Source organism: Microplitis demolitor, chromosome 6 (assembly GCF_026212275.2).
Source record: "Microplitis demolitor isolate Queensland-Clemson2020A chromosome 6, iyMicDemo2.1a, whole genome shotgun sequence".
Classification (NCBI taxonomy): Eukaryota; Metazoa; Arthropoda; class Insecta; order Hymenoptera; family Braconidae; genus Microplitis; species Microplitis demolitor.
In genome coordinates, this window is record NC_068550.1 from 1,651,611 (window position 1) to 1,662,561 (window position 10,951).

The 10,951-nt window shown below is 30.9% G+C and overlaps 5 protein-coding genes across 5 annotated transcripts; 3 read left to right on the forward strand and 2 right to left on the reverse strand.

Moving 5' to 3' along the window:
* Positions 1–268: 268 nt before the first annotated feature.
* Positions 269–3,830, reverse strand: LOC103575722 (kinesin-like protein KIF18A). The gene is made up of 3 exons (XM_008555618.2): positions 3,682–3,830; positions 785–3,568; positions 269–527 (listed from the first exon to the last, which is right to left on the reverse strand). The coding sequence occupies exons 2-3, from the start codon at positions 3,499–3,501 to the stop codon at positions 488–490; spliced, it is 2,757 nt and encodes a 918-aa protein (XP_008553840.1). The 5' UTR covers positions 3,502–3,568; positions 3,682–3,830; the 3' UTR covers positions 269–487.
* A 532-nt stretch (positions 3,831–4,362) lies between these two features.
* Positions 4,363–5,582, forward strand: LOC103575723 (uncharacterized). Its single transcript, XM_008555619.3, has 2 exons — positions 4,363–5,113; positions 5,198–5,582. Exons 1-2 carry the CDS (start codon positions 5,036–5,038, stop codon positions 5,528–5,530), a joined length of 411 nt encoding a protein of 136 aa, XP_008553841.1. The 5' UTR covers positions 4,363–5,035; the 3' UTR covers positions 5,531–5,582.
* Positions 5,583–6,451: 869 nt separating this feature from the next.
* On the forward strand, positions 6,452–7,417 carry LOC103575724 (hypothetical protein). The gene is made up of 2 exons (XM_008555620.3): positions 6,452–6,652; positions 6,757–7,417. The coding sequence occupies exons 1-2, from the start codon at positions 6,575–6,577 to the stop codon at positions 7,132–7,134; spliced, it is 456 nt and encodes a 151-aa protein (XP_008553842.1). The 5' UTR covers positions 6,452–6,574; the 3' UTR covers positions 7,135–7,417.
* A 903-nt stretch (positions 7,418–8,320) lies between these two features.
* On the forward strand, positions 8,321–9,216 carry LOC103575725 (hypothetical protein). The gene is made up of 2 exons (XM_008555621.3): positions 8,321–8,528; positions 8,626–9,216. The coding sequence occupies exons 1-2, from the start codon at positions 8,451–8,453 to the stop codon at positions 8,977–8,979; spliced, it is 432 nt and encodes a 143-aa protein (XP_008553843.1). The 5' UTR covers positions 8,321–8,450; the 3' UTR covers positions 8,980–9,216.
* A 702-nt stretch (positions 9,217–9,918) lies between these two features.
* Positions 9,919–10,637, reverse strand: LOC103575726 (hypothetical protein). The gene is made up of 2 exons (XM_008555622.3): positions 10,491–10,637; positions 9,919–10,384 (listed from the first exon to the last, which is right to left on the reverse strand). Exons 1-2 carry the CDS (start codon positions 10,569–10,571, stop codon positions 10,088–10,090), a joined length of 378 nt encoding a protein of 125 aa, XP_008553844.1. The 5' UTR covers positions 10,572–10,637; the 3' UTR covers positions 9,919–10,087.
* Positions 10,638–10,951: the final 314 nt, after the last annotated feature.

Sequence of the window (10,951 nt, forward strand, 5' to 3'; positions counted from 1 at the left end):
TATTAAAATTACAAAACTTATATTAAATTTATCATTTATAATTATCAAGTATCGGTTATAAAATTAAATATATCATAAATTATCTTTAGTAATAATAATAATAATTTATCAGCTTTCAGCAAATCTTAATACTTAATGGCAAATAATTATTTATTTTACAATATTAAATGTCATTTGTAGTTACATTTTTTTTTATACTCATAATTTTTTTTTTTAATTTATCTAAAATATTTTAAAATTTAATTTACATTGTCATTAATTTCTCAATTTATTTTTTAGTCATTAATAAAATTAGTTGTTGCGCTATAATTATTTATGTTACGTTGCTTAAAAATTTATCTCTATATTATGTATATTTATATTTGAATATATTTAATACATTACAAATATTAAAAAAAAATATTTTAAAACAATTAAAAAATCTCCTATTATCTACTATATATTTTTTTTTATTAATATATCTAATTATAAAAAATTAATAACAAATTTACCAAGGGACTCGTGACGAATGCGAAGTTGAATTAATCCTGAAATTTTATATTTTCATAAATATTTAAATTTATTTAACTTATAATTTTAAAACAATAACTGGACAATTATTTTTTAAAATTAGTTATCATTTTTTCAAAATTTCGTACATTCAAAATACGTAATTACGTACGAAATTTATTTCCCATATCCGTAACTTAATTTTTTTAATAACAATTCCAAAAAAATTATTAATGTTATTAAAAATAAAAATTAATTAATTATTTAAAGTTAATAAGATAAATAATTAACTTACTTAAGCTTAGAATTATTTTGGTAAGGATGGGTCTTTTTTAATTCCCGTCGCTCTTTGTGTCTTACGGCTTTCAATGATAAATCATTTGTACTATGAGTTGAATTCAAATTAACTCCAGGAACCTGAGGTACAAGCTTAGCTCGTTCAGTCTTTAATTTATTGAGGATCGCCACACTCTTGGCGCTCATTACACTCGGAGGTTTCTGGGTTCCCTTATTTTCTTTACCAGCACCAGCTCCAGCACCAGTACCAACACTGGCACTAGTTCCAGTTCCAGTTAAAATTTTGCTTTTAGGAGAAATTCGCTTCAACTGTTTTATAGGGACTTTACCGCAAGCACTCTTGTCAGCTAAAACACGTTTCTTAGCTTTAGTTTCAATTAAATTAAACGTATTATTTAACTGACTTGCATCAATGCCAGAACCATTGCCAATTCCCGCTTGTTTTATTTTATCTTTATCATCTTCATTCTCGTTATCATTGTCATCACCATCATCATCATCATCATCATCAATTAAATTGGGATCTTCTGAACCTGGGGACTCGCTGTCGATGGTAATCGTCGAGTTGAGAACATGTTTCGCAGCATCTGGAGTTGCTTCGAAGGTTTTATTTCCACTGGCAGCTGAAGGAGTGATGGGATCATCATCATCAAGGTAGCTGGAGAAATGAATCGGCATTTCTTGATTGATCGGGTCAACTATTTCATTAGTTGACAAGCAAATTAGAGTGTAGGCATCTTGGGAGCTCCCGAGATCGGCGTCAGCCCATTTAATATTCCTGACACCTTCGAGAGATTTCACCAACTGCTTGAACTCCTGCTTCATCTTCTCCGTCAGCGTTCCATAGCCGCGCATCATGCTGTAGTAACTTTGCAGCGTGCCACTCATCATCTTGGTGATGGTATCCAGGGACTCGAGCTCGCAGAGCTGAAGACTGCAAACTTTCTTGGTGTGCTCATACTGCTGCTGGATCCGAACATTGTCCAGCAGATTCTTCTGCTGAGCGTAAACATCTCCCAGTTTCTGTACCAACCCTTTGCTCCTGATCTCGTCGTCCAAGCTCCTGATGTTCTTTTCAATCTTCTGCAATTCAACCCACGCTTCTTCCATCTGCGCCTTGACGATATCTCGCTGTCTCTTGAAGTGTCCCAGCGATTTGTTGACCCTGGACTTGCCACTGGCATTCTGCTCATCGGTCGCCAAGTCCTGGTTGGTCGTCAGCTTGTGCAGCCGTTTATCAGCAGCTATTTTAAACTGTATTCTACAGCACAGTATTTTATCAGAACTCTGCAGCGACAGGATTTTCTCATTCAGCAAACGTTTTTTGTCCAGCAAACAAATAAGCCGATCCTTGAACTCTTTAACATCCTTTTTAATTTCTTCAGTTTGATTGTCTGACTCGGGTGAATTATTACGGGGACGCGACTCCATCATCAGTAACTTCTGTTTCAGCACCGCAATTTCCTTCTTCTGTTCTTCAACGAGTTTTATATAACCAGTGACGTGCATCTCGCACGAGATAATATTTTTCTTCATGTGAGTTTTGATCTTCTTAGCACGATTAGCGTATCTCAGTGTGTTGTAGGTGTCTTCGAAGCTCATACTGGAAGGCCCCACATTGGCAATCATGACAGTGCGACAATTACCACCCAGTGAATCCTTGAGCAAGCGCGTGAGCTTGCTGTCCCTGTACGGAATGTGTTTGATACCTTCTGCTAAATTATTTATGCAGTTGCCCAGTGCCAGTAGCGACTTATTAATATTAGCGCCCTCTTTAAAACGGGCACCCTTGCACCCGGTAGCAGAGGCGCGTTCACTACCAGCGAGATCGATCATCGAAAGCTTCACCTGTTTCACTTGCCCATCCAGTTTGTTGGTGATATTGACGTAGACCTGGAAGACCGCGTGACTGCGACTTGACTCAGCGTTCGCATCAGTTGGGTGCTGAGTCCGGTTCCTGTTGCCCTGGGCCAGCAAAGACAGCAGCTCCTCAGCATTTTTTATGGTCTTGATCTTCAATCCCGACACAACTACACCAGCACGACTGTCTTCTCTCAACGCCAGAGGTCCAACGCGATGCAAAAGGTCTTGGACATTCTCGTTGTATATCTCCAGGTAGGTGACACCCAGATTAAAGTCCCGGTGCTCACTCTGAGTCTCGATTTGATTAAATAATTCCGCCATCGTGCGGTAAGTGATGCCTGGATCATGATCCTTCCCTAGCATCGTGTGGGTTTTTCCGGCACCTGTTGCTCCGTATGCGAAAACTGAACAATTGTAACCTTCGAGGAGGTCTGCTATCAGTTCTTTAGTTGTCCCTTCAAAGACTTGATCGTTGGTGGCTGTGATATCGAACACATGATCGAACATGAACTGGAGCTCCTTGTTTTGTTTTTTCAAAAGATCCCGGCCTTTTTGTGCAACACCGCGGTAGAAAAAGGGATTCTCCTCTTCCTTGGGGTCGAATATCAGCATTTTCTCATCGATTACTTTTACGACTGTGCGATAATTCTCCTGGTCTTCGCGCTCGTTCGCCGGACGCACGCGCACGATAACTTTGATGCTGGTTTTTTCTCCATCACCGGTGAGAGACTTTGATGTGCTACCGCTGGTGCTTGGCTTCGCTGGACCCCGACCTGCTGACCGACGTTTTCCAAGTCTCTTGGTTTTGTTTGGAGAAAATGCACGATCCAGGTCGTTTTTATTCAACACCATGATTGTTATTAGTATTTTTTATAATTATTATTTCAATTTTAAATATTTTTTTTGGAGAATTGTGAGTCTGAAAAATAGGTTGTGATTTTAAAATGACAGTTAGATAAGTGGGTGTGTTTTAATTGGTGGTTATTTAATTATTTTGGGGTTAAATTTAAATAATTTATGGAGATCACTTACCTGAGTATATTTTTTGCGATTAGATAGTTGCTATTGAGTTATAAATGATAGTATTAGGTTATTAATATTATTTTTTTTAAATTATTTAAGTCAACAACACGAATAGGTTTTTTAGCATCGCAAACCGTTAGCGTCATGACCACAAACAAGCTCAGACTTGAAAATTCGAATTGTTGTTTATTCGATAAACATGTGGTGGCGCGGTAGTTGCAGTTGGTGCGCGTGCGTTGGAAAGCGCCATCTTTTGAAATCAAAATGCTCACGCGCGATTATTCAAACTACGGAGCCAGTTAAGACAGTTATGAGAAAAAGAAGAAACATAATTTCATTAAACTTTTTAGGTTATTCCAACTAAAAGACATCGTAATACAGACAACATGTTATAGTTGTGTCGGGTGATTCTCGATAGCAGCGAAGTTATGGGCTACTCATTATAAAAATAAGTAGACAGTGACAGATTTGTTTATCGTCATTTATATTCATTTAAATTTATATGGGTTTGTATTCAAAAAATAAATTATTCTTGGGACTTTTTATAGCTGTTCCCACTAGAGGACATCATAATGAACGAAAAACGTTTGGATTGTGATAGGTTATTCCCAACAGGAGCAAAGTTACGGGCCAGTCTTCATACAATAAATGCGTACTCGTCATTCTCCTTTATTTTTACTTGCCTGGCCTCCGGTCTTAAGTCGAGAAATGAATTTTTTTCATAACTTTTTCACAGTCAGTGTCATCTCCAATTGTTCCACATGAGATACACGTCAAGAAGAAATTGTTCTCCGGATTTTTCAGAGTTTTTTTCTGCTATAGGACATTCTACTGAAGACCTTAATATTATATGGAATTTTTTCCAATACTACCTATGTTGTTCCCCAGCCCTTACATCGTGTCATTTATCAAAAACTTGACTGCTTTTCGGACTTTTAGGGATTTTTTCTAATAGAGATCATCATAATGAGCGAAAGATATTTACAGTGCGTAGAGTTATTTTGACGGAGTTTAAATCCGGTATTTCATCAATATACGTAATTTTTTTAAAATAAATTTTCTTTTGTTTCTTATAAATACAATATTCCTTATCTTGATGTCAAATCATAAATATTTATCGATTCACTACTAAGTGATTTTGAAATTACCATGTTTCCAAATTATCATCGTTATTCTCATTAGTCTTACTATCTTTCGAATTGAATTCTAAGATACCTCCGCTCTAATGCCATACTATGATGCCATCTCTGTTTCCCAGTCATGCTCTAACTATTTAAAAGTCCCTTAATACAAAATTGAAGTTCAGTCATTGCTTTCTCAAGTCATTCAACTCACATATTTATAAAATAGTGCGGAAATAATAATGGAGAGTCACACGTTCTTATTGGCCTTAATATTGATAATTGTCCCGTTTGCCAGCGCAATAAAAATTTCCGAAGATGTAAGCAACATTAATTTTAATTCTTAATATTTATTAACTGACAAATTTTTAAATATTTTTTCTGTTTACTCAAATTTTTTACAGCCTACTGATGACCGGCGCACAAATTACAAGTGTCTAGAAAATTCAGTGGTAGTTGAATTCCAACAAAAAGCTCCGTTCGAGGTTACTTTTTCTACACTATATGCATCTGAAGATGACGAGGATTCAGGTTGTTCGAGAACGTTTTCACAACACGAACCAGCAGTAAAAGAACTCAAATTCAAACCATGTGGATTAGGATCTCGAAAATTTCGTGTGTACATAGAAGAAAAATATAAAGATTTAGTTATTGAACATCGGGTCAATATTGAATGTCCTGATTACTATAGTCCTTATCAAACCGTGAAAAGGTGGTTTGATCGTTTATTTTTTTAATTTTTTTAAATATTATATTAATAGGTAATAATAGAACTAATTTCTGATCATTGAAAATATTTATTGACTACTTTTTACAATAAAATTTTTTTGTCATTTCTATGAAATATTTTTATTTTATTATTTATATATAATTACCATAATCACTGGAAGTGCTTGTACGAATACTTCTGCATTTGAAATTCGTATTACGTGTTGTCAAATTTTATTTTCCACGTGTCTACATTAATTTTTCTCCCAAATACTTCAAGATTATTTCTGTTATTTGATCGGTCGATAAGCTCCGTTTGAAATTTTGTAATAGAATTGACAGCTTCGAAAATAAAATTACAATAATTTTTTTTTATGACGACTTATTAGTCATAAGCTAATGACTTTACGAAAATTTAAATGACGGTTGTGATAAAAATATTTAAATATTATATTTATCAGAATTACTTTTTTTTATGTTACAGGAAATTTTTTCTCTGTGGGTTTGAAAAAAAATAATTTTGCAAAATTATTATTATTAAACCGCGATAATTATTGACGGCTAATTTTTGCTCAAATTTATTGCAATGACCAAATTTCATATTTGTCTTTCATTTGTACATTTGCTGTTATATTTTATTATCAAGGATTAGAACAAATCCTTAAGTCCCTCAATTCAATTCACGCTCGCTCACTTAAATATCCACTGAAATAATTTACTTATTTTATATTTTTAAATTTATCTCTAATCTCTTAAGTAAAATTTTGAAACACGTCGTTTTCAGTTCTCTGAATTTCCAACGAAATACTTGAGTTCCTCTTCTTGAACCCCCTCAAATATTGACATCCAATTATTTTCATTTAAAGAAACAAATCCCGCCTTTTCCGCCCTTTCCCACCGAAATTATATCCCCCAGATTTCCAATTTCTTAAACTCAACTTACGTAGATAAAATTTCGACAGTTGTAATCATGGCCTCAACTATTTAACAGCCGGATTTTATGACAATAACTCAGTCTGAATCTTTCTTGAGTAAAGTCCAAACAAACTCACGGAAGCAGTAATTATTTAAATATGGAGTACCAAAAAATTACATTATTTTTCATATTCTGCATTTTTGGTTTTGCTTGCACAGCGAAATTTCCCGTAACTGTAAGTAAAATAAAATAAATTATTTATTTAGATCATAAATTAGCATTTAATATTTTTTAATAAGAATAATCTACATTAATAATTTTTTTTAAAATTAATTACAGTATAATATAACAACAAGTATAAAATGCTTGAATGATTCGGTAGTGATTGACGTAAACCGACATGAACGACCTTCCGAAATTACTATCTATACACTTTATTCAGCAGAAGAGAAAGATGAGGATACAAAGTGTTCAAGAACTTTTTCACAACACGAACCATCGGTGAAAGAACTTAAATTCAATCCATGTGGAGCTCGGAGATTTAAAGTGTATGTAGATGAAAAAATTGGTGGTTCAACTCTAGAATATCAGGTTCCTATTGATTGTTCCAAAGTCGAAGTTGCGGATAAAAAACTTGACCTTGTTGATTTAACCATGTTGGGCCTTGATGTTTGGGCTAAATATTGGCCAAAGTCTCACGAAACCAAGGAAGATTGATTTTTATAATTATCGTCTATTCCATTTACCAAAATTGTATTTTTTTGAGTAATCGTACTTATTTATAATTTCAAAAACTTTTAAATGTCAAAAAATTCACTTATTTTTTTGTAATAAATAAAATGTCTCTTTTTATTCTTACATGCCATATTTTTTATAATTATTATCATTTATAAATACTTTATTAATATCGCATTAAATTTGAAATTAATCATTAGTCATTAGTAATGCATTAAAAAATTACCGACAGTAAAAATTCATTTTTTTATTCAAATTAAAATTCATCCTTTGCTTTATCATAAAATCTAAATACAAATAATCTTTAACTGTTTATAAATATTGACAATTAATAATTTATAATGATAAGGGTAAAAAAAAAAATAAAGGAAATTATTTTCTGTAAAATGATGCGTCAAGTATTTATTTAAAACTTTATTTCTTACAATTTTTCTATTATAAATAAAAATTTTGAATTTTCAAAATCTTATCTTTATATTTTTAATAAATAAATGGATTTTGAATGTCTATTTATAATTTTTTTTTGTTTGTATGATTTTTTGAGGAAAAAATTTTATTATCTATGACTACAACACATGACTAGATATTTTACTTATTGTGTAATTATCAATCATAAAAATTTAAAGCTTTTCTGTAAACAATTATCCGTAATCACTTAAAATATCCACATTTAATATTCATTGAAATGATTAAATTTTTGAAGACATATGTCATCAAATACCTAGAATATTATTTATGATAAGACCTGACCGAATCGTAGTATCTAAAAGCACTATATATATTTATATATTATATTCAATTCTATCACTACGAATATGAACTTTTCCCAAACATGCTAAATTTTTTTCTAAATTTATTTATTGCAGCAAACAAATTTCTTTTATTTGTACATTAGCTATCATATTTAACTGTCAAAGCTTTGGTCAAGGCCTAAAAGCCCTTAATATATGACCCTACTCAAATTCTCATTAAAATTTACTTACTTATACTTAAAATTTATCTATTTTTGAAACATTACCAAATTTGTACTTTTCACCTCTGTAAATTTCCATTCCAAAATTCAAAACCCTCCTCCTGAACTCCCACCCTCATTCAAAACATTCAAATTCCGCCTTTTCTGCCCTTTCCTACCGAAATAATGTCCCCCGATATTTCAACTTACGTAGATAAAATTTCGACTGTTGTAATCACGGTCTCAACTATTTAACAGCCGGGTTTTATAATAATAAGTCAGTCTGAATTTTTTCTTGAGTAAAGTCTCCAAGTCAACTCAGTAAAACAGTAATAAAATAAAAATTATGGAGTACCAAAAGTTAACATTAGCTTTTATATTTTGTGTCATTTCTTTTACGAGTGTATTCGCGTGTGACAGCGACGTAAGTAAAATTTAATTTTAAAAATTTCGATCGTTAAATTATTATTTAGTATTTATGGAAATAAATATGTAAAATTGCTTATTTGAATGAATTACAGAATGACGAAAATAAATTTAGCGTCACTTGCTATGACAATTCAGTAGTAGTGAAGTACAAACAACAACCGGAACATCAGGTCACTATGTACGCCCTAGTTACTTCCGCAGAAAGTGAAGATATCGAGAAGAAATGTACAAGAACTTTCACTGAAAATGAGCCAGCAGTAAGAGAATTCAAATTTTCAACCTGTGGAAATGGTCACACGAAATTCCGGGTGTATGCAAGTGACGAATGTCCAAATACTGTTACCGAACGTTATGTTCAAGTTGACTGCGATCGCACTGAAGCGGATTTGGGACTTCTTTTGAGTACTTTGTTGGTTAAATCATTCAATAAGAAATCAAATTATTAAATATTCACTATTTGATTTTCAAAATTTTAATTCTCAACGGACAATTACATTTATTACTAAATATTAACTATTATAATATTAATTATTTAAAATTTTAACAATCATTTTGCGCTTAATAAGAATTCTGTTTATTTTTTATGACATTTATATATTTTTTTTTGCATACGGGATTAAATAATAATTGTTTGTAATTAAGAAAATTAAAGATTGATAATATGTTCAAAATTAATCAAATTTAGTTTATATATGACTGATTAATGATGTATTAAAAATAAAATTTATAACTTAAAATATTAAATTTAATTAATTTTAATATTTCTATTAATTTCCTGAAATAATTATCAGAACCTTATCACATATTTAATTTTAAAATATAATTACGTTTCTAATGAAGTCATCAAATATAATTATTCGATATTCAAAGTACAGATAAGATTTTTACTGTCAATAATTCCGGATTTTGAAATAATAATTTATATAAATTTCAAAATCAAATTACCGCCAAATAATTTTGTCCAATGAATTAAATTACCTGTTTTTTTATCCTTCTTTTAATTTCAATAAATATTTTATCAAAACCAATTTTTTGATTAATGTATTTTATCATCAACTCTTTGTAGTTTCTACAGTTATTATTTTTGGAAAGCTCCGATACAAAGAATATATATCCCAGCAAAATAGTATACATATGACAATATTAAAAATATGCCACATATATTATTTTGCCCGGATATGGATTTCATATTTTACAAGGTTTTAATATTAATTGTACTGGTAATAATAATACTGAAAGTACTACTGTAAAAAATTCAAAGTAAATACGAATTTTATTTAAATCCTTTTACTCCGTCACTCGAACTTCTGGAGTTTTAAATAAAAATCACTTCTCATACGAAGTAAACTGTCGACTTTTTATTATATTTACAATAAAAAACCTAATAAAATATCTAGTAATACTTTTTTATTGATATATAAATATAAATAACTTTTTTAATAATTAAAAATTGACAATTTGTTATTTTGAAATTTCAAAATTATTATCTAAGTAATAAATATAATTATAGCTTAAGAACTAATAATAATTAAGCAAAAAAAGTTTAAATAAATTTCAGTTTCCATAACCAGAATTCTCAACACAATTGACAGTGAAGTCATGTGTAAGGACTGTCCCAGGATTTTGTTCTTGGATAATCAAAGGAAACAATCGGGACCCATATGCACAGGATTTAAAATTAAATTCTTTCACCGCTGGTTCGTGTAGTGTAAAGTGTCTTGAGCACTCTGTGTCCTTATCTTGATCTTCTCTTACAGCATCAGTGTACATATTTATTTTAAATACTCCGTATTGACTAAATTTAACTACTACCGAATCATCTAAGCAAACATAAGAAAATCTGCCTTCAACCTGCAATAAATATAAGAAGAGAAATAAATAAGTACTTACATATTTGCCATAAATGTTGAATATTAAATATCAATAAAAGTACATATTTATTAAAAACTTTACTTACGTATTCTTGTTCAGATGCAAGTGCGCCCGTTAGAAAAATAAGAAGAAATGTTGATATTAATTCAGTTTTTTTGAACTCCATTTTTATTCGCGGTCTTACGATGTTTAGACACTTGACAAACTTTTACTACCTCGTGTATTTTAAATCAGTAGCTTATATATTCATCTAACTACGTCAGTAAAGGACCTTATCTACTTCTCGTACTAATACTCTAGGTATATTGCATACGTCAGTAGAAAATAAGTCACGTATATTTAGATTTCTTTGTAAATTAAAATTTTTGATAACTTCTGTAAGAACTTACGTCATTGTTTTACTGAATTTATTATCAGACATACAAATATTTGATATTTTTTTGTTGTTTATACAAATGATGAATTAATCTGTTAATTTTAATTACTTCCGTATTAGTAAATTTAAATTAATTTTTAAAAGTTGATAACAATCAATAGAAATAAATT

Coding starts and splice junctions, on each gene's coding strand:
- LOC103575723 (XM_008555619.3), top strand. CDS start 5,036: ATGGAGAGTCACACGTTCTTATTGGCCTTAATATTGATAATTGTCCCG. Junction 5,114..5,197: donor CAATAAAAATTTCCGAAGAT/GTAAGCAACATT, acceptor AATTTTTTACAG/CCTACTGATGACCGGCGCAC.
- LOC103575726 (XM_008555622.3), bottom strand. CDS start 10,571: ATGGAGTTCAAAAAAACTGAATTAATATCAACATTTCTTCTTATTTTT. Junction 10,385..10,490: donor TTGCATCTGAACAAGAATAC/GTAAGTAAAGTT, acceptor TATTTATTGCAG/GTTGAAGGCAGATTTTCTTA.
- LOC103575722 (XM_008555618.2), bottom strand. CDS start 3,501: ATGGTGTTGAATAAAAACGACCTGGATCGTGCATTTTCTCCAAACAAA. Junction 528..784: donor CAAAATAATTCTAAGCTTAA/GTAAGTTAATTA, acceptor ATAAAATTTCAG/GATTAATTCAACTTCGCATT.
- LOC103575724 (XM_008555620.3), top strand. CDS start 6,575: ATGGAGTACCAAAAAATTACATTATTTTTCATATTCTGCATTTTTGGT. Junction 6,653..6,756: donor CAGCGAAATTTCCCGTAACT/GTAAGTAAAATA, acceptor AATTAATTACAG/TATAATATAACAACAAGTAT.
- LOC103575725 (XM_008555621.3), top strand. CDS start 8,451: ATGGAGTACCAAAAGTTAACATTAGCTTTTATATTTTGTGTCATTTCT. Junction 8,529..8,625: donor TATTCGCGTGTGACAGCGAC/GTAAGTAAAATT, acceptor AATGAATTACAG/AATGACGAAAATAAATTTAG.